The sequence below is a fragment of the Natator depressus genome, chromosome 1 (assembly GCF_965152275.1).
Source record: "Natator depressus isolate rNatDep1 chromosome 1, rNatDep2.hap1, whole genome shotgun sequence".
Taxonomy (NCBI): Eukaryota; Metazoa; Chordata; order Testudines; family Cheloniidae; genus Natator; species Natator depressus.
Window position 1 is genome coordinate 235,213,748 of NC_134234.1, and position 23,471 is coordinate 235,237,218.

General features: G+C 43.2%; 1 protein-coding gene across 1 annotated transcript; it reads right to left on the reverse strand.

Annotated features, from left to right (window-relative positions):
- Positions 1 to 10,347: 10,347 nt before the first annotated feature.
- MGST1 (microsomal glutathione S-transferase 1) lies at positions 10,348 to 23,265 on the reverse strand. Its single transcript, XM_074949379.1, has 4 exons — positions 23,112 to 23,265; positions 15,421 to 15,568; positions 14,142 to 14,236; positions 10,348 to 10,974 (listed from the first exon to the last, which is right to left on the reverse strand). Exons 2-4 carry the CDS (start codon positions 15,544 to 15,546, stop codon positions 10,728 to 10,730), a joined length of 468 nt encoding a protein of 155 aa, XP_074805480.1. The 5' UTR covers positions 15,547 to 15,568; positions 23,112 to 23,265; the 3' UTR covers positions 10,348 to 10,727.
- Positions 23,266 to 23,471: the final 206 nt, after the last annotated feature.

Genomic DNA, 23,471 nt, shown 5'->3' on the forward strand with positions numbered 1-23,471 from the left:
TCAGATTCACTGGTCCCCTCTGAGGTAAGTTAATTCACACAACACCTTAGTCTTCCAAGCACTGTAATACTTGGGTCTAATTTCAGTTCGCGGGTTTAGTGTGTGGTGGCCCGTGATACAGGAGGTCAGACTAGATGATCTGGCCCTAAACTCAATGATTCCATGAACGAATTAGTCTCCCTTTTAGCATGGTTTGTTCTTGAACACAAAAACAGAGAAGGGAGAGAAGCATTTTAAAAAAATAGAAGTATCTGATTGCAATCCCACAAAAATTGGCATGAGGACTCAGGGGTAGTACCTGAAACTACATTTGGCTTGCTGTTAATCGACTATATTTCAAGTTGAGAGCATCCCTGTAACATTGTACCGAACAAAACAGCACCACATAGCCAGAAGGGTACATTTTCAAGTGGCACTCTCTCATGACCGCTGCTGAAATATGACCCATCAGTAACATGAAGGCAAAGGCCACTTGCTGAGATCAAAAATAATAAAATGGACTGGACATTTCTAGTAACAATTACTTAAAACAGTTTTTAAGTAATTAAAACACAGGTAAAGCTGAGATGTGGTAGAGACTCCATGACAGATTTCGGATGAGATTTCACAATATAATAGCTTGTCCGTGCATTGCTGTATGTGGCAAAGGTATTTTAGCATTATGTAAATAAAGGGAATACAGTCTAGAATGCTGGGCCAGATCCAAAGCCCACTGAAATCAGTGGGAGTTTTTCCAATGAATTAACTGGTCTTTGAATCAGGTCCATGGTGAATACATCCATGGTGATGGGAACTTAGCTAAGTTAGATGGAGGTGTGTATTTTTTTCAGTATATAAGATATTTATCATGGTAAAATGTGTGAATTTTTGCATGTAGTTATTTGCAGTGTTGTAGCTGTGTTGGTCACAGGTTATGAGAGAGAAAAGGTGGGTGAGATAAAAAGTATTATCTCACCAACCTTGTCTCTTGCACAGAGCTACGCATTTCTGGGTCACACTTCTCTTCTTGAAAGCACCTGTGCATGGGGCTCAAAAAATACTAGTGTCAGAGCTGCATGAACTCGGGATGCTATTTCAAATGGGAAAGCTCTGTAGAATTTAATAGAAAATTATAACTAGTCTGTAGGTTGCTTTTTTTTAAATCTCCTCTAAAGAATTCTATTACTGCTATAGGATGGTTCCAAACTCCTATGGGAAGAATGTCATTCCTTAGTAAATTTGTGAGTTTTTAAAATAGTATCCATAGACCCCTATCAGTTTCATTCTGTACATTATATGGGACTTCCTCAGGAGGAAGATCATACTAGGATTGGATGAACTGGCTCAGAGAGGAGGGGGGAGGGGAAAAAAGCCCTCCATGATCCTTCTTCCCTTTCTAGAGGAACTAAAAGTGAACCTTTGCTGTAAGAGAACAAAATTATAATAAAAAAGTGCAAACAGGTAATTGGCCATGAAAAGTTCAAATCTATTAAATAAAAAGCTCATTGTAGGTATTTTCCCTCAATCCAGCCAGGTCCTATTCATTATCTTGATGTTGTGCTGCACTCCTCTGCCAAGCAGCTCACTCAAAGATGCCCCCAGCCACTTTATTTGGCATTTGGTGTGACAGGTAAATCTGCTACACATACACTATATTAAAGGGCAGCTCCATTTTACAAAAACTCAAGTCATTTTTTTTACATTATCTTTAAACTCCCCAGCTTGAACTCTGTGTATGGCCAGAGTCTTCTAATGAAACCATTATAGAAAAGAGTTTCTCCTCCTAATCTGGCACTAAAAGCCAGGGAGAGGGAGTCAGAACTCCTGGGTTTTATTTCTGACTCTGACTTGCTGTTGGATTTTAGACAAGTCCTTTTTCCTCTGTGTCCTTCACTTTACCCCACTATGCCATATTTACCTACCTGTCAGGGATATTGTGAAGCTTTTTATTTTTTTTTTTAATAAAGATTTGTACACTAAGAGCCTCAGACAAAAGGAGTTATACTTTGCAGTTACTTATTAGCTTACTCATTTAACAGCAAATTTAAAAATTGCTCCAGAGCTTCAGCTGTAGGTTAAAAATATTTTTCCATGTTTTCCCACACCAGAGCCTTCTCCCGAGGTTCTTCGGTATAAGGCTACTGTAGCCAGGCACCAATTTGCCTTGACGTCTGTTTCGAATTTGTTCTTTGCAGCAAGCGAAATATTTGTTTCCTACAACCCAGTCTGCCAGGACAGCAGAACAGCACTGTTTCACTCTTTACAGATTGACTTCTGTTGCAATGCCGGTTTCCAAAAGAAAAGCCAAAGAGGGACATCTAGTGGCTGCATAACATCAGCAATAGACACAACAACCACCATTTAGGTAGCCAAGGGGAAAAAAATTGTCGTACCTATGGCATGGTGAGCCAGAAAAACTTCATTTGTCCCTAATAATAACAATAATAATAAGGTGTCTGCCCCTGGGCTAATCTAAAGAGAGATTCCGGTGGAGGGAAGGCCAACACTACTAATTTCATCTGCTTTGGAGCAGCATAGGTGAGACACAGCCGCTCAAGTACCTCAAACCTAATTAACAGCTTTCTGGAATACCAGCAGGACCTTCGATTACATACCAGATTGACAGGACTTTCTAAACCCACAGAGAGAGCATAATCCAAAGCATACCTTAAAATCTGCACTATGAACCCTTCATCAGAGGATCACAAAGTGCTTGACACATATTAGTGAAAAGCCTCATGACACCCTGTGATGCTGGTAAGTATTATTAGACCCATTCCACAGATGGGGACTGGAGAGGTTAATTCCTACCTTTACTTGCTGAAGAAATACTGAGCAGGGCTAGCTCCAGGATAACAGGGGAACTGCATTGTTAGGATATAGATATTCAGGCCTGTCTGCAAAGGCCTGTACTTTAAGAATTTAGGTGTATTCTTATCACTTGGCTAGTTCTAGAGGTATAAAAGAGAGAATCAAAATCACTGTCTGCTGGTGTAAGGGCCTTCTCTTACTGTGACAGTCTGAGGCCCTGTGCTTAGGCTAAGGCCTTTGGCTAAGCAGCAGAGGCAGCCATAAGCTAGGAAGCGACCGGTCACATCCTCACATTCCAAACTAGTCACATTGAAAGAAGGTGCTATTGGGCTGTTAGGAATACAATCCTGTCCTGATCATGCCTATCACCTCCAGAGAAAGGGAAGTGCCTAGAAAATGTAAAAGGAAACAGCATCCTGTCTGGCAAGAACTCACTTATCAATACTGGGATGTGAAATCCTCACTTCTGTATTGTTTTGTCATTATAGTTCCCACTTTGCTATTGTTTGTCTGTATAATCTCTGTCTGGTTCTGTGATTGTTCCTGTCTGCTGTATAATTAATTTTGCTGGGTGTAAACTAATTAAGGTGGTGGGATATAATTGGTTACATAATCATGTTACAGTATGTTAGGATTGGTTAGTTAAATTTCAGGAAAATGATTGGTTAAGGTATAGCTAAGCAGAACTCAAGTTTTACTATATAGTCTGCAGTCAATCAGGAAGTAGAGGGTGGGGGTGGGGGAGATGGGAACAGGGAATGGGGGTAAGGAAATTGGAATCATGTTTTGCTAAAGGGGGAGATGGGAACAGGGAATGGGGGTGTGGAAATTGGAATCATGTTTTGCTAAAGGGGGAAATGGGACCAGGGAATGGGGGTAAGGAAATTGGAATAATGTTTGGCTAAGGGCAGGAATGGGAACAGGGACACAGGTGTAAGGCTCTATGGTGTCAGAGCTGGGAAGGAGGATACTAAGGAAGGAAACTGGAATCATGCTTGCTGGAAGTTCACCCCAATAAACATCGAATTGTTTGCACCTTTGGACTTCGGGTATTGTTGCTCTCTGTTCATGCGAGAAGGACCAGGGAAGTAAGTGGGTGAAGGAATAAGCCCCCTAACATGCATAATGGGATATGGATGCTTTAAAGAAGAACAGCAGGCACCCCCAAGCTAGCATATGATGTGCCACGCCATCTATGCTAACCCACTAGGTCCCAACTTTGCAACAGAAAATAAACCTTGTGGACTTCTGCTGGGCCAGCAGCTTCACTAGTTGGTTTGCCTCCCAGCACTAGGTGACCCTGCTGCCACGTATGTATGTTTCTGGGGGCTGGGCGTGATAGGACGAGGAGCCTATGCCCTCTTCAGCTTCTAGTGCATTTGCATCACACAAGGTAAATTGTGCCCCTAAATGACACGTCCACACGGGAGCAGAACAAAATCCAGGATCCTGACTCTTAGTCCCCTGCTGTAACCACTAGCCAGACACTCCCACTGCTTGGCTCTTTGTGGAACATCTTGAATAAGGGGACTGGGAGTAAGGAGAGTTGGGCTTTCTTCCAGACTCTGCTACTGACCCACTATGTAACCTTGGTCAAATCAGTCAACCTCTCTGTATCTCACTTCCCCCATTGTACGGATAGAGATCATTCTTAGATCCCATCGAGAAGCACTATGAGATGAAGGTACTGTAAAAATATTAAGTATTATAAATTCTACAGAATTGCCTTTAAGATCTTAGGGCAGGGACAGGGTCAAGCACAGTGTCTGCACTTAACAAATAATTAAGACTTGACACAAAGTAAGCCACATTGCTGACCTGCTGATCTATGACCTGTGATCCTGCAGACAAAGATTTGATGAGGGTTAGTTCTTGGTCATGCTACCTGGAGTGGTCTGAAGTTGTAGCTAGAGTAGGATGATATTGACCGGAGTAAAGTCTTAAGAAAGAGTAAGTGTAATGAGGTTCACTCACCGCTAGTGTGCCTCGTCCTGGCTGCTCTGGGGATTAGCTCTTTCCAGGTCTGACACCCTCTTCCACCACTTGTTGTGCACCCTGCCACCTCTGGCCAGGTCACTATGTGTCTTCCCCCTTTCCAGGGTATCAAAGTGATTCTGTAGAAACTGCCTGCAGCAGTCTTCTCATTCACTGCCCAGATGATGCCACCTCCCCAGCAGCTGGTAGGGGAACCCTGGCTTGCACTATACTCTGAGTTCCAGCTCAGTGTCCCTCTAATCAGCAGCCAAAGTCTATACCACCTTACACCTTGCTGCCATTTCTCTGAGCCTTTTCCTACATCCTCCCCACTATGTTTCCCTCCTTCTCTCTCTAGTGTCCAGATAGTGGCTACAGACTCCCTCACTGTAGCCCCTTTCTGCTGCCAGCTTCCTGGATTTACACTAGTCCCACTGTTCTTCCACAGTTGGGTTCCATAGTCATTCAGGGGACTATTTAGGCCACCTATTTCCCCTCAACTGTGATCTATCCAGTTAATTGGCTCCTTCTCAGCCGCATTAATCCCTTCTAGGGTAGTGTGGGGTAAACACCCCATCACAGCGATGCTTTTTCCAAAATATGGTCCTGGCCCTCCATGGATCGCCACATGGCAAACTCCTGTTATTGAAATCAATGGAACCACATGCAGGTGCAGGGATCCACCCATACAGAATCACTAACCTGCAGGATCAGGGCCCATGAGTACAGCAGCTGGTGTGAGGACTGCAACGTTAGGTTTCATTGTTTACAGCTGGCTTTTCCATGGGCAAGCAGATGTGTGAATAAACTAAAGGAGAACTTAGATCAATGTGTAATAAAACAATTGTGTCTTCCCAGAATTCTGACTATGCATAGCCCACACGGAGTCCATCATTTTATTATGAAAGTCATTGTGGCATACTGGAATGAGCCCCAGGCTGGGAGAGAGGAACCGTGCTCTAATCCCAGCTCATCCACACCGACTTGCTGTGTGTGGTCTTGGGCAAGTCACATCTATGTCTGCCTTGGTTTCCCCATCTGTAAAAATGCAGACAATAGTATTGACCATACCTGTGCATAGCCTTGTTGTGAATGTAAACTAGTAAATGACTGCTCAGTACTTTGAACATCATAAGGGGTCAATATTATAATTATAGACAGTAAAGATACATATTAAAAATAGCTCCACAGGATGCTCCAGTTGCTGGAAAATGTACACATTTTTATGCCACTTTCCATCCTGATGCACGTCTAACAATTATATATATGTGGGAGTCCTGGCATACTCCTAGACTACAAGGAGATCTGCCTTATCATAGATACTTATATGGCCCCTGTCACCATAGTACCTGAGCTCTGCACAGTCATTTATATATTTGTCTTTACAAAGCCCCTGTGAGATAGGAAAGGATTATCTTCATTTTACAGATGGTCAACTGAGACACAGAGAGACTTTGTCCATCATCCTTCAGGACGTCTGGACAAGCAGGAAAATGAATGTTGATCTCCCAAATCCCCAGGTAGCACCCTAATGCCTGGGCCATCCTTCTTCTCTGAAGGCCTGTCATGTGACACTTGAAAGCCAGTGTTCCATCAATTTGCAATAAAGTCTCCCATTCAAACAATACTCTAAATGTCCTGTATTAATGATTACACTATACAATAATATGTCAGTGATCAGACTGGATTGGTAAAAATATCTCTTTTAATTAAAAGGAATAAAATCATTTAGCAGAACTCTGCTTCTAAAAATTTGGTTTCTTTGTCTCTTTCTCAGATAAGTAACGCGACTGGTTTATAATTGCCATCTAGCACTTTATCAAATGGGCCATTTGCTTTTGGGCTGAGTTATCATTAAAATGTTTTTTTTCTTCTTTTCTTAGTAGTTCTGTTTTCTGCAGATCTGCCACTACTCTATGAATTAATTCCTTCTGAGCGGAGCCACAGCACCTACAGTAACAGGCAAAACTAGAGCTCATCGGATGCTTTTCTTCAAAGCAATGCTAACTTTATGAAACCTTTTCTACTTACAGTGTCCCAAAAGCATATCAGCATGTCCAAGACACAAAATAAAGTGGTTACTAATTGACACTAGCGGTGAGGCAAATTGGGATACGCCAATACAGCAGGGCTAACAAGCTAAAACATTAGCTTGTGGTGCTAGCCTGCCCACTGTTAGAATCATTTCACCTTTAATGCAATGAAAATAAATGGCTCCCAAATCTGACAACCCTCAGAAAGGCAGATTGTGGATGTAGAAGCAACTGCCATGTAAGGGGCTATGGCCCCACCCCAACAGCAATTTTTGAAGGCGTTCTGCTGGGGAAGCTAGTTGTTAACCCTTTAAAAAGATCCAGCATGTACAGCCTCCAGCTAGCACAGGAAGGAATGTCCTGCACCGCTCGCTACACAATTACTCAGGGAACACACGATATGAGATGCTGGTTGCTGCATGTGCCAAGAAAAACATAACATGGGCCTGTATGAGTGCGTACATGCCCACACATACACATCCAAATGCAGTACTGCATCAGCAATGTTAAGGTATAAAACTCAGATAGCACACCGGAAATTTCTCCTGTCTGCTCTTAAAGCAGAAGTGTATTATTTCTGCAAGTATATGGAAAGTTCCTCAATAATCTGTTAGGCTGGTTTTCATGTTTCCAACAGAGAGTGGGGAGGGAGGGACGGACGCATGGTAAGAGAAATGTGTCCCTTTAAAATGTTACAGAGTTTTTCTTGCGCTCAAACCTGGCACAGCCTGAAAGAGAACTAGTGCCTTTGTCTCCTTGAAAGAATGGTGGAGTCTCCATCTCTGCTGTCTTCAAACCAAGACCAACAGTCTTTCTGGAACATATGCTTTAGTCAAATGCAAGTTATTGGGCTTATTACAGGGGTAAGCATGTGAAATTCTACGGCCTATGTTACATGCACAACAGGTCAAATTAGATGATCTAATGGCCCCTTCTGGCCTTAAAATCTATTAAGTTTGGAAGCAACTAACAAAGTTTTGGACATCTGCCCTCCAATGAGACTGCTATGTCTACCCTGCACACTCCTTACGGTATCATATAGAGCATCATAGAATATCAGTGTTGGAAGGGACCTCAGGAGGTCACCTAGTCCAACCCCCTGCTCAAAGCAGGGCCAATCCCCAACTAAATCATCCCAGCCAGGGCTTTGTCCAGCCTGACCTTAAAAACTTCTAAGGAAGGAGATTCCACCACCTCCCGAGAGTACATACACTGCAAGGCCCCCTTGCACAGGTACAAATAGCAGTGTAGACCATGAGACTTTTAGGTGAGTAAAGGCATCCTTGAATCCTTAAGTGCTCTACCACCCAAGTGGTGCCCCCTTCACCCATCTACACTAGCCATGGAGCATCCTGCTATCACTACCACAGTGAAAGGCTCTGGCAGCTCCCTGTTGCAGAAGCCTTTCCCCACCTCAGGGACCTGCCAGAGTTTCTCCCTGCCAGAGCCTTTCACTGCATCATGTAGCTACACACTGCAGTGTGGGAGCAGCCTGCTTTTCACTGCAGCATGTAGCTATGGGTACACGACATGCTGCTGCCAGTGCAGTGTAGACATTGTCTTGGGTGCTTACGGGCACGTCTACACTACAAACTTTTGCCGATGCAAGTTACGTCAGCATAAAGCTGACACAATTAGTATATCGCTTGTGCGAGTGCATACTTGGCTCATTGCATCGGAGCTGTGGTTACTCACCAGGAATGCTTGTGTCAATGCACAGTGCAGAGCACCTTGGGTAGGTGTCCCAGTGTGTAAATTGCCACCGACCAGCACACTGTCTTTTGGGAAGTTTTGGCAACGCATAGTGGGGCAGAAATGAGTTTCATAGGGGGTGATTGGGCCTGTGGGATCAAATTCCCATCATGCAACGTTCTCCACCCCATAATGCCATTTCTATCCCATAATTTTCATATCTATTTTGAAAATCTCATGAACCCACAATGGACTTGTCAGTGTCCAGCATCTCTGACAGAAGCATGGAGCCTGCACAGCTCTACAGTGTTGTCATGAGCACTGAAAGCACAGGTCACATGATCTTCTCATGTTTGCAGAACTGCAAGAAGAGATGTGGTGAACATGACCATTTCCAGGAAGTCAGATTGCTGTGGGACATAGCGAGAACTAATTCAAGATTGTTAGTGGCATTCATGGAGCAGCTGTAAATGGTGGGTCATTTTCATGCAAGCGTGCAGGGCCATTAATTGGCTCCTGCTACACAGGACTGCTGCACAGGAAGGCGAAAAAACCCCAGGGCCTCTGCCAATCTGCCCTGGAGGAAAATTCCTTCCCGACCCCAAATATGGCCATCAGCTAAACCCTGAGCATGTGGGCAAGACTCACCAGCTAGATACCCAGGAAAGAATTCTCTCTAGTAACTCAGATCCCACCCCATCAATAGCCTGGAAGCTGTAGGATACACTGCAGCAAGGAACACTCCAATTCAGAAGCAATGCTGCAACTCTGTCACTTTGCAACTAAAAGAACACAAGATAGGGCGGGGACATTGGAAAATGTCAATTGGCTGCAAGAGTCACTCCTGCCTGCCAGGCTATTGATTTTCTTGAGCATTGATAATTAACATGCCTCACAGCACTGCAACCTCACTCATGCAGAAGGGAGGGAAAATAGCAGTCTCTGGAAAGGGGAAGCAGAGAGAGTTCTCAGGACACTGCCTGGACTGCCTTTCAGCATGGCTCTGCTCTAGTGGGAGAGAGACCACATTTTGGGGTAAAGCCGCAGCAAGATTAACTAATGTAACTATTAAAGAGGCAGTTACATAGTAGACATTGGCTTCATTCATGCTCATTCTTGGTAATGACCTATGCACCACACACTGTAGGTTAAAGAAAGTAGCCATTTCTTCAAACACATCTGAATGTGAACCCAGTGATCTTATTTGAGTAAGACCTACAGAAACAGACGTGAAAGATTCAAGCACTGCTTTGGTATTGTATGAAACATTTGTGACATTCACACATTCAGATCATCAGCAGCAGCAAGTTTAAGCTTTACTCTGCACTTTCAGAGCAAGATCTTCCATTATTGATCTATTTTTGAAACACACCACAACATATGCATTCAATAGATAGCCACCTATGTATTGTCTGGGAATACACATAAGCAAAAATCTAGCTCCTTCTCTTATGTGGATCTCTCCCATGGTGAAGACACACATCCTTAAAAGGGCTGCTACACAGCCATAAATCTGGAGTAACTCCAAAAAGTTAATTCAAATTTTCACCTGTGTAACAAAACAGGACCTTGCCCAGAAAAAAACATATATACACAATATATTAAATATGCTATTAGCCTGAGAAAATTGATCTGCTGGAGTTTCATTTTTTAATCCCATAGTGGATTACACCAATACCAATTTCATCAAAAATTCTTTACAAGGCCTGGCATTACTTGCTATATCTTATTATTAAGGTAAACATTCCTCAAAGAACTGTGTGATTTGAATCTCTCTCTGATTCATTGTGACATCCTATTTGCTGGCTGCAGTTAGAGGAGTCAAAACAAAAACAAAAATTCAAAACACACTTTTTTTTCCTTGTCTTTATTGATTTAGGCTTCGGAGATACAGCCCAAAAGAATGCATCTGTAGAAAATCACCACACATGTTATCGATACAGCACTGTCATATTTTCAGAATCTTAAGCCTTCAACAAATCACAGAGAGAACATTCAAACTAATGTTTTTTGGCAAAGCAGACTGAATAGAGAGGACATGAGGAGGGAATTTTTTTGCTTTGAAGAGAAACATTTCAAACAGGAATGAAGAGCCTCTTTGTTAAAAATGCAGCCCTAGCCACCATGTAAAAATTGTTACAAAAATTAGACAGTTCGTTAAAGATAGCCATGTTTAATCTAATGCACTGTTAGAAACTTCATGTGGAATGTCGAGGGGGTGATGAGACTGTGTTCTAGTTATAGGTACAATCCAGTTGTCAGCAGCCTGTATGCCATTGAGATAGTAACTGCATACCCAGCTGCCCAAGACAAGCCTCTGCAAGGCTGGGGGAGAGGTGTCAAATACGCGATAGTGTGAAAGATTCTAGCCCCAACGAAGATCCTGAAGTGCAGCAAAGCTGTGGACAGAGCAGGGCCACTCAGGGCATAGAGCAGACCAATGCCAATAAATGGGACAATGTTTTCAAGGTCGTTCAGGTGGCCTCTGGGGAAAGAAAGTTGTTGTACAGTGTTACACTTTGCAGAATAAAGCACTGGTTTAAAAAAGACTTAGAAAGTTTTACTGCATCTTCAAAGCAGGGTTAACAATTAAGGACCACACTAACACACATTTATCTTTATGTACATGCATAGTCTTAGCAAAGTTAATATGAAAAACATATTTTCTACCGTTGCACATCCCTCAATTCCCTTCCCTTCCCCCTTGGCTTTTATTTTGTATTTTAAATTTTATACCTGTCTGGAGTGCATTGGAGGTACAATTTAACTGAAAAGCAGTCCAAAATATTAAAGTTGTATTGGATAGTCGGTCTAACGATCTCTTTAGAAAGTACTTTAATAGCCATCTTGCAGAACATTCTTTTTTGAGCACTCTGACCTAATGAGCGTCCTGTTTGTTCCTCTTCTCCAATGCTAGGCCACACCGTTTTCAGCTATTGTTATTTTGATGCCATAAATCAAATTATTTGAAATGGGCCCCAACCAAAACCCCAGATCTGAAAATGCTCTTCCACACCTGCCCTTAGAACTCTTCCTCTCATTCCACAACTATGGGAAAATTTAAATTTAAACAAGAGCCTTGCTGTTTGGCACTACCACTAATAATCTTAGGTTTCCCTGCTAGCCAGTAACAGATTAGGAACGGTTTGCATTGCTTTTTATCCTAAAAGCAGAAACAGACTCAAAATATGCATTAAACATAGAAATGTCATTAGGCCCCTTCTTATACTAATAAATCCAACTAAAGCTAAATCACTCTTACAGTATGCTTCATTCTTCAGTTGTCATGAAGTTTGCAGAAGAAAAAACCCATAATAACTGTCTGCCAAGAGCATATAAAGTTAACCACTGTTGTAAAAAGAATGTGTGTTGCAATGTTAATTGAGTAAGTTGACCTGGTGTGAGTTAACTGTTCTGTGGAAGCACCAACACTGGAATCAATGGACAGGGCCATAACCAGGGTGGGGCAAACAGGGCATGGGGCAAACAGGGTGGAAAGCCATGGGGGTAGAAAAATAATGGGGGGGGGGGAAACAGTAGGGGGCATAAATATGCTTGCTCACCCCAGGTGCTAAAATGCCTAGTTACGGCTCTGTCTATGGCTTCGGGGGAGGGGGGCTTAGGACAGAATTTTAACACTGATTTGTGTGTGTAATTCTAATAGGTTGTTTGTTGTTGTTTTTTTTAAAACAACAGTGTATCCTACATGGACAATTTACTATGGTAGTAAAGTTAATATTCTACTTTCACATGGCCCTTTTCATCTTTTTGAAGCTATACACATACAGGAATGACTTCTCACTGAAATGCAGCCACTTTTGTGACCATCATCCAAGTGGACACCTAGCAAACAACTCTACGCACAGAGGGGGAACTTTTGGCCAGTGTCCTCAGGGAAAATCCCCAGGCTTATAAATAATTGCCCTGGACTCTTTAGTGGCCACTCAGAACAGACTTCAGGGAACTACAGTAGATTCCACTTATTAAAAATCCCTCCATTGCCAGGAAAAAATTGCTACCATCCAGCAGGTGCTAATAAGCAGTCTGCCAGTTTGCGAGGCTGCAGCTAGAGAAGGTAGTGCTGGGACATGCCTTTCCTGGCTGCAGCCCTACAGTGGTAAGGAGGAAGGCTGCAGCCCAGATGCCAGGGCTTTCTACATGGAGCAGGGGCGATGGGGCCACACCGTACTTCTCCCTGTGCTCTCTAGGCATCAGGGCTCAGCAAGTCCCAGCACTTCCTTCCCTGCATACAGTTCCCCAGGAGCTGGGACAGCTGAGCACTGGCCACAAGTTTGCAGGGCTGAAGTGACGGAAGTCATCCCAGCACTTCCTTTCTTGGCTGTTGCCTCACAAACCTTCCCTCAGCTGGGGGCTTTCTTCCCAAAAGAGTTGGTAGTAAACCGGTGCCAATATCCAAATCCCATTCACAGCGATGTTAATGGGATGGGATTGGTTCCCAGCAATATGTTGCTATTAACTGGAAATTGCTAATATCAGGATAAGTGGAATCCTCTCTACATAAATCTACCTTTGCAAGGATGCATTTGATTCCTAGCGATGGTTCCAACGAGTCTTGTTGCTTATGTTAAAAGAGTCTTCCCCATCACTGACATTTGGTAGCTTGCTCCCCAGCGGTGGGAATAAAGACATAACTTCATATTAAAGCCATTAGGAGAAGGAGTTGTGGGCCATGTTTATTAGCCATTTTTATATTGATAAAATCCCTTTTGCTTTATTTTTTTTTTACTATACCACATAAGCCATTAGTCTTCATGAAAGCCGAATGAAATTAAAAATTTCCTTTTTTGGGGGGGGGACAGCAGGGGGATTAGCAATGGTTTATCAAAAAGTATCTGTAAGTAATATTTTTGTGAGAGTATAGAGGAATGTCACTGCAAACTAAATAAAAGCAAAAAAAAGTTTCAAAGCAATATTCAGCCCCTAGAGAAAGACTCAGGGCAGAATGGAAATGCTCTTAAATTCTAATAAATTGCTAAGTGACACATTACCATTTTTTTTTTTTAAACAGACTATAGGACCACAAGACTGATCCATCTTCCTGTATAACTAGTGCAAGGGTAGGTAACCTATGGATTCCATTATGCAAAGAAAGAAGAGGCCTCAACTCCCACTCAGTACAACACCTCGCCGGGCGGGGCCCTGTGATACTATCTTGAATTCCATGATTTTAATAGGTAATACACCTATTCCTCTTCCCCACAATTTCCTTTGCTTTATAGCAAGAGTTGAAAAGGAAAGGTCAGAAATCACAGCTGTTCCTGTGTAAGTTGCACAAGAAGCATATTTATACTTACTATAACCCACTAAAGTTCAGTCCAGTTTTTAAGCTTGGTTTACAATCCCACCCCCCAGTCATACACACATCGGATATTGTTCAGGATCAGGCTTTCATCCACAATCAGGGCCCTTGCCCACCCAGGTAGTTAATTTTATATATTTATTCATATATTATTTAATACATCTGCTGATCCGATTATGTTCTTTTTAGACACTTGTTCCATTAGATTACCACATAAAACAAAACAAAACAAAATATATATGGGACCTAGAGAGAATGGGCTGTAAATAATTCTATAAAATAGCTTTATTCTGCTATCCAAGAATCGTTCTGATAGACTTCTGTGGTATTACCTGCGCACACGTTCAACGTCTGGGTCAGTCCGCAGGAACTTCTTAGCATTCTCACCTTTGCCAAACGTTGCTGTATCTTCTGGGTTACTAAAGGCCTGTTCAAACAAACAAACACCCCAACCAAATGCATTAGATAAAATGCAGCTCTTCTTGCTAAGACATAAAACCTTCCTGCAGCTTGGTGTAAGTGTTCTCTTAAAGAAGGTCCCTAACATCCCAGTAATCCTAACTGACGTTACATACATGCACCAAAGCCTTTTAAAATGCCAAACCTGAAAATCAGGCCTAGTCTACAGAACAGCTTTTGTACTAGTATAACTACGTGAGTGAGGGGGTAGGTTTTTTTTTCCCCTATGTAGTTATAATGCTACATGCCCTAGCGTGGAAGCAGATATACTGGTAAAAATGGTGCCTTATACCAGTACAGCTTATTCCCATTTGGGAATAGTCATATTGGTATAAAGGAGCTGTATATCTGTGTCCACACGAGTAGAGCTGTACTGCTCTAACTATACCAGTACAGTATAGCTTAAAGTGATACAATTTGTGTGTGTGGAGGAGGCCTCAGTTACAGTGAGGGCTGGAGGAGAGCAGAAGCTGACGGAAGCCCAACCTTGCCAAGACAGAAGTGATGTGACTGGTCTGGGAAGCCATCTGGAAGAGATGGTAGATATAATTGCTGCCAGCTTGCTTGCTTTCTTCCCTCGGATTCCCATGTGGCAGCAGTAGCCAGGTGAGCTTCTCCCCTCCCATCGGCCTTTAACTCATTAGGAGGCTGTTACCTCTCCTCTCAGGTAATTATATAGTCCTTTGTTACTTCCAGACTGAATACTGCAAAACACACAGCTTGGAAAGATGTGTATTTCCTCCCCACCCTCCCACCCCCATTATTCTTTGGTTAGCTTGACACAAAAATCTCACAACATCTGCTTTATAAGGTGCGTGCTCAAGAGACAGCGTGTTCTGGGCAACGAGAGAGAATCCACCAGTGAGAAAGGATTTCTATACAGAAGAATGGAATAGTTTCAGGAGCAGAGAGATACAGTAACTCAAATGTGTCTGTAAAAGAGACTGCCTTGTAATTACAGTGGTAAGCATTTTCCGTTAGTGACATTAACTGAAGCACCATCAGACTAAGGAAAGTAACTGAATATTATTAGAAAAATAATTTTAAAAAAATCAGTATTTAAAGCAGAAAAGGGAAGAGATACTTTTGATACTTTTGTATTTTTATGTGACTCTCAACCGGTTCTGCCACATTACATCCCTGTTTTTTTACCTTTCTTGTCATTCTGAAGTATGCTGTTACAAGACTCATTAGCATCATTTTTAAAAGGACAATGGTTGTATAGGTAGCATAAGCCAGGAACACCTCGCTGTCAATTAGCTGGGAAAGTTCAGCCATTTCTGCGTATCTCACTGAAGACCTACAAGAGAAAATTTAGGCCAAGAGTGTAACAAATAGAAGTATGATGATACTTTCACTAGAACAGCTTTCCCTAGCAGCGCTGTAGCGACGCCATAATTAAGGCTGAGACTTAATACCTCTACACCAAATCCCTCTATCTTCACTAGGCTGTAACTCTAAAGTCCTCTTGGTGCCCTACAGTTCTCCTTTTCAAGGAATTGTTCATTGAGGCATGAAAATATATAGCCAAAACATTTAACAACCAACCACACAATAAAAACAGTTTCATTACAGAACGTAATACACCTTCAGTCATCAGCACTATAAACACAGTCAAGACTTTCCCCTGGACATGAAGTTAGACTGACATCTTCAATGTCTTTTCCCTAACAAGTTCGGTGGGTATGATGAGACAGTCCTAAGTTTATCTTTCCACTTAAGATCATAAAATGGACTTTTATTACTAGCCGGATAATTAAAGTTGCATGCACTTGAGCCTGCTCAGGATATAGATATGTGTTATCAAAAGTCTCCACCAGACCATCATTGGAAGAAAAGACAGGAGAAGAAATGTATCTAATCAGTCTTGTTTTCATCAAGAACACACCGTAGAGACTTAGGTCTACTTGGATCAGAGGCCCCGAAGAACACTCCTATGAGCTGTAAGAAGTTGTGTTGGGGTGGTTCTTGAGTCAGAACAAAACAGATACGCCAACATAGCATTACAGGGCACTGTAGTGGCAGATAGGGACTAAGGCACTCTCTTACAGAAGTTATATAGTATTAAGTTCTAACAACTTCTTGTCAGAGATTCCATGCTATTTTGTGTGTTTAGATTTTAAGAGTAGGAGTGGTAAACCAAGTGTCCCAGGCAAAAATCAGAACTATATCAAAGCTATTTCATATTTTCTGGTGGAATATTTGAAACTTTAGCCACTTTTTCTGTTTTGTCCACAAATAGGATGATTGAATTTATTTGTTATTCAAGATTATTCACCAAACAATTTCTGGAAATAAATCAAAATACGTTGGCTAGCTATGGCTGGTTACATGGTACTGTCTATTGCCTGACTGGGTGAGTGTAACTTTTATTGCATGATCCTTCTGGAACAAGTTCTTACATTCATAAGTTCAAAATATGCTTCCCAAAAACACTCATTTACAACTTGTTTTTCCCATAAATATCCACAGGATCATAAGAATGGCCGTACAGGGTCAGACCAATGGTCTATATAACCCAGTGAGGGGTGCCAGATGCTTAAAAGAACAGGGCAATTATCGAGTGACCCATCCCCCTGTTGTCCACTCCCAGGTTTTGGCAGTCAGATGTTTAGGGATACCCAGAGCACAGGGTTGCATCCCTGACCATCTCGGCCAATAGCCATTGATGGACCTATCCTCCATGAACTTATCTCATTCTTTTTTTGAGCCCAGTTACACTTTTGGCCTTCACAACATCCCTGGCAATGAATTCCACAGGCTGACTGCTTCACACAGTGCATAGTACTTTCTTATGTTGCTTTGAATCTGCTGTCTACAAACTTCATTGGGTTCTTGTGTTCTGTGAAGGGGTAAACAACACTTTCCTATTCACTTTCTCCACATCATTCATGACTGTATAGACCTCTATCATAGCCCACCTCTTTTCTAAGATGAACAGTCCGAATCTTTTTAATCTCTTCCTCTTATGTTTCATACCCGTAATCATTTTTTTGGCCTTCTCTGTACCTTTTCCAACTCTAATATATCTTTTCTGAGATGGGGCAACCAGAACTGCATGCAGTATTCAAGGTGTGGGTATATCATAGCTATATATACACAAGGCAACATCATCATATTATCCGTTTTATTATTTATCCCTTTCCGAACTGTTCTTAACATTCTGTTTACAGCATTGTTGTAACCATGTAAGTATCTTATTGGACCAATTTCTATTGGTGAAAGAGACAAGCTTTGCAGCTACAGAGAGCTCTTTTCCAGGTCTGGGCATTCTGTAGCTTTGCTGACTGGTGCTGCACATTGAGCAGATATTTTAAGTAAACTTGCTTGCTAGTACAGTCATTACATTACAAAAAGCAAAAGTAAAAAAAAGAGTGTGAACACCAGAAGACAAGACCTAAAGGAAGACGAAGAGGGGACATAACAGTCTTCAGATATGTGAAAGGTCATTACAAAGAGGACAGTGATCAATCGTTCTCCATGTCCACTGAAGGCAGGACAAGAAGTAATTAGCATAGTTTGCAGCAAGGAAATGTAGGTTAAATACCAGGAAAAACTATAAGGTTAGTGAAGTACTAGAACAGGTTAGCTGAGGGAGGTTGTGAAATCCCCATAACTGGAGATTTTAAAGAACAGGTTAAACAGACACTTGTCCGGGATGGTCTAAGTATATTTAATCCTGCCTCAGATGGGTGGGATGGACTAGATACCTCTTGAGATTCCTTCCAGCCCTGCATTTTTGTGATTCTATTTATTTAAAAAAAAAAAAAAAAAGCAGCACTAAACCACTCCCTCCCCCGCAAAAAAGAGAACTTCAGTCTTTGGTATAAGAAGCAGGGTGCTAATCCATTCCTCCCCACTCTGCTTTGTTGGTGACCTTTAAGTGTGAGCAGGGAAGGCACGGGTAACTGCCAATACACTCTTAAAATACTTATACATACAAATTAACATTTATACTAAAAACAAAAAGAAAAGGAGTACTTGTGGCACCTTAGAGACTAAAAGTATTTGTGCTTTTAGTGAGTCATTGTCTTGTGTGTTTGTCTGTCTGTCTCTCTCACACACACACACACTCCCTCACTCTCCCTTCCCCTCCCCACATATAAACTGCTTGTACCCTGTAAAGAACAGAAGCATTCGATTTGGTATTTTTTGTTTTTCTAAATTGTTTAGGAATCGGAACTGGATACAGGGCACATGATGGTAGCCAGAAATAGGTCTCTTCTGGGTTGAAGAATTATTTTATTTTTACTTAAAAGTATCAGCAACATACTATATGTATTAGTATGATCTTTATATAATAGACATGAGTATCTCATTTTTTGCAATAAAGCTATTCACATATTTGAGTGGATTATCAGTATTTGAAGGTAACTGCTTCATTTCCATCTACTCAGGGACACACTGACCCTGCTTTGTAATCAAAACAAAACTTGCTTAAGTATTTTACCCCTTTAGAAAGAATTAAGAACAGGTTTTACCACCATTTGCAGGAAAAGAATACACTAAAAAAAAAAAAAGTTGGATAATGAGAAAAGAATAGATTCATAGATACTAAGGTCAGAAGGGACCATTATGATCATCTAGTCTGACCTCCTGCACAACCCAGGCCACAGAATTTCACCCACCACTCCTGCGAAAACCTCTCACCTATGTCTGAGCTATTGAAGTCCTCAAATCGTGGTTTAAAGACTTCAAGGAGCAGAGAATCCTCCAGCAAGTGACCTGTGCCCCATGCTACAGAGGAAAGCGAAAAACCTCCAGGGCCTCTTCCAATCTGCCCTGGAGGAAAATTCCTTCCCAACCCCAAATATGGCAATCAGCTAAACCCTGAGCATATGGGCAAGATTCATAGGCAACTGTTAATTCTTTTCCCAAGGCTTTTTAAAGGAGTTCCAAGGAGATTGCTCTCAACAGCATAATGCTCTGGCGAGGATGGAACATTATGTCAGAACTATAAATTACATAAAATAATCAAGATTAACTAAAACATTTGTATTGCAGTACTGCCTAGGCTCCTCGGATGAGGTGGAGGCCCCATTGTGCTAGACACTGTACAAGTATTCTGCAAAAGACTGTCCCTGCCCCGAAGAATAATTTGAAGAGTTATTTTGCTTAAGGTTTTCTGTTCATAAATCACAAGAGAAAAGTCAGGTGGCTTATAATATCAGGAGGATCCTTGATGGACCTATAGCCCCTAACCAAAAAACAACACAACAACAAAAAACCCCACCACCAACAAAAATCTACATTAAGGCCACTATTATTTGGGTTGCAAAATCATGCACTTGAAAGTTAGTAAAGGTTAAATTTGTGGTTGCCCATGCAGCCATAATTCTGACCCCTCATGCAACCAACCTATGCATTGAAGGAGGCAGGGGTCCTGTAGGAAAAATAGTATGTGATAATGTAATTAAAGACTTTATCAGAATACACACACACCAGGGGGTCAAAGTAAGGTTGCAGGGGCAACTGTAAATCTGGCATTTCCTAACTTTCAATTATTATTTTTTAGCACAGCTCTTTTGTAGGTGATTTCGCAGCGTTGGTCTTTATTTTTACAAAAGAGAGAAAAAGTTCTATTATACATAACCATCTTGGCCTGAACCTTCAGCATTGCAGCATAGACTGCTTCTGCTTGAACTACAGAACTGCATTAGCTAGAAGCAGAAGACTATTATCATCCCCAGTTTTGTGGGACATGAGCAGCTGTGTCCACAGGCTAGCTGGTGGATGGGGGGACCCAGATCAGCCAGTGTCTGTCCATTGTCCCACACATTTATTAGGTGGTGGTAGGGCCTCTACTCCATACAGTGCTCCCAGACTGGGGCCCAGATCACTTGGGCCAAATGCTAGGTCTGGAGGTGAAGGCGCCAAACCCACTCCTACACCCTTTCCCCAACACACCACTATAGCAGCTCTCAGATGTGCCTAGTACAATGCGGCATGCTCGCAATAGTATCTCGAGAAAACGTTGGTGAGAGAAAGGAAATAGTGATTCTTTAACCATTTGTCTCTCAGCAAAGATTAACAGAATTTCATGGGACTGTAAAAAAGAGAAAAATGAAAAAGGGCACTTCTGCAGCCTGCTGAATATCCAAGGCCTGTTGCAAACAATAGAGGTATGACAGTTTCTCAAAGAAAGGGTCATAATAGTCCTAAATATAGGAGTCACAACCAGTGCTCACTATAACACTGTATTCACCTATTTTCCCTATTTGTGAAAACTGATCTCAGAAGCTCCAAGTGTCTATTAAGTGTCTATTCATGGGGCGGTTGGGAAGGACGGAAGGAAAGGTGAATTCTTATGCACTAAAATCCTAGTGAAGACAAGGCAGTTTGCAATTTTCACGTGTTATCAGATCCAGGAAAACACTATGGAGGAGTTTAGGGTTTACCTTGACCTGCTAACTTATGGTAAAACTCCAATTGTCTTGTCTTTACTAGGCTCACAGGCTTGTGACTCGGGCTCACAGGGCTTGGGCTGCAGGGTAGATGTTCAGGCTTGGACTGGAGCCTGGGTTCTCAGACGTTCCCCCTTTATGGGATCTCAGAGCCCAGGCTCCAGCCCGAACATCTACCCTGAAGTTTTATAGTCCCGCAGCCCGAGCCCAAGTGAGCCAACATGGGCCAGCGGCAGGTGTTTTAATCACAGTGTAGACATACCCTAAGAATTGGTTGGATTCCACAAAGCTCTTTGATTCCATGTGCCGGTTACTAAGAGTGGGCAAATGAGAAGATCTCAGAGATCTTGTCCACGCTGGGAGCAGAACCATGCTAACTCATGCCAGTCTGTCAAGTGAAGAGGGGCAGCGTGCTGAGATCCAGGGCTCTCAGCTCCCCACCGGGAACCCAGCTGCCCTCCCCCCTTCCCCCCAGGCTCTTGCCTCCCTGTTCACCGTGGGGAGCAAGGTGCAGCCACCTCGGCTTCTCGCTTCCCTGAGCAGGGAGCCAGGGGCAGCCAGCTCTAGCTGCCTGGCTTTCTTGTCAATTTCAGGGCTTTAGCATGAAGCTGTGACTACACAGACACAGCATCGCAATAATTACACTGACATAAGCCCCACGCCTCTTGTGGAGGTGGAGTTACTATGTTGGTGTAACAGGGCACTTACATCGGTGGGAGCAAAGCTGTAGTGTGTATACTAACACAGTTAAATCCATGTAAGCTGTGTCACATAGATCAGGCCCAAATTGCACTAGTTTAACTATGTGTGTGCTTTTACAGATCATTTAGTTAAATTAGGGCAAAGCCACAGTGTGGACACATTTAAACTGGTTTAAAATTGGCTTATATCAATTGATCTTGACTGAATAAAGAATCAGTTAAAACTAGATTGAGATAAACACATTTAAATTGATTTAAGAGTCTCTGCATGCGGGTTTTATACCTAAATCAATTTTAAAAACATTTTAACATGTAATATCAACATGGCCTCAGCAGCTCAAGAGCAGTGGTTCCCCACCATTTCCCCCTCTTGCACACATGGATAAAGATCTTGTGGCCCCCCTCAACCCTGAAGTTCCTCATACCACCTATTTTGATTCTCAATCCTTTCTCATTCTCTGAACCCGCAAAAAGGACTGTGCATACCTCACTACAATCACCATCTGAAGTGAGCTGTAGCTCATGAAAACTTATGCTCTGATAAATTTGTTAGTCTCTAAGGTGCCACAAGTCCTCCTTTTCATCTGTCTAAAGAATGCCACAACTCTAGCACAATACTCCTGCTCTGACATGTGCCTCTTATCTCCAAATGCCCCATGCACTTGCCCAGGGCCGTGACTCTGCAATTTCATACTAATGCTCTTTATCAGCCTTTTCCTTGCAACACCCCTGTACACAATGGGCTTAAGGATAGGTCAGTTTACTCACATTCATGCTGCCTTGGTTGAACTTTTTTTTTTTAATATACACAATTCATTCATTCATGGCAAAAAGCATTGAGAAGAATTACTGCCTTACCCTGCATCTTGACACCATTCCAAGCACTGAGTTCTTCCTCAGGTCCAAGTTTCACATGTAATTACACTAACTTTCAAAGTTCGTTTAATTCATGTGGGGATGGGGGCAATAAATCCTCAGGGGAGGCTTTTTTTTTTTTTTTTAAAGTCATTTAAATCACTTGGGGCCCTGTTGATTCCAGAGCTGAATATTTGTAAGTAGCTTGCAGACTCCTTAAAAACATTTCGGGTTTACCCACACAACCCTAGGGGTCTGGTTTGTTTTGAAATATACAAACCAGTCCGGCAAATGCCTAGGGAAGGGAGCAATGTTGCCCACGCAAAACAGCCTTATTAAAACGAAGGGAGAAACGGGTGGGGCGAGTTCCTTCGGCCACAGGAGGAGTCCCCCCCATTTGCTTGGGAGTGCGTGCACAGGGCAATAAAGCGTGTAGTGGCAGTAACCAGAATACCACGATCATCCCCGAGGAAAACAGCAGCCTCGTTTGCAGAGCACTGAGCCAACAGCACAAGGCACTGATCGCTGCTCCCCGGCCCCTTCTCTTACAAGCCTCAGCCAAAAAGGCAGAGCCCCGGCCCCGGCCCTAGCCCTAGCCCCAGCCGCACCCGCTCTGGGATCCACGCGCGGAGCCCGGCCCGACTCCCCGCGCCCGAGCACTCCTCTCGCTCGGAGGAAGTTGCGCCCCGGAGCTGAACTTCTGCGCCTGGGGCCCAGCTCTGAGGCTCAGGCTGAAGTTCGGAGCCAGGCGGGGAAGGCCCCTGTTGCTGGGCGTCCCTGAGCCCCCACCCCCCAGCACACCAAGTGGCAACGGGCAGACCCCCACAGCGTCTGCCCGGGGCTCCCCCGGCGCGCCCCGGCCCAGGGGGCGCACTGAACGCACCTGGCTTCCGATCGGCTGGGCAGGCGAAAGGTTCACACGCACCGACCCCCGCTGGCTCGGCGCTCCTAGCTGCCGGCCCGCCCACTGGAGCAGCTCGCCCTCCTTCTTGGCACGCCCCTAGCTGAACTCCCCTCCCCGTCGGCCTGGCCCTCCCAGCCTGGCTTGTTCCCTTCACTCCAACCCACTTTTCCTCACCCCCTGGTTACTTTCCTCGGCCCGCTCCCTTCTTTTCTGCCTTGATTCCTCCCTCCTGCCTCCCCCCCCCCGCCCCCCCGCAATCTGATCTGCTCTTTGCCTACTCTCCTGCTATCACCGTCTCTCCTTCCCTTCCACCCACCTTCATTCTCCTGCTGCCCTCTA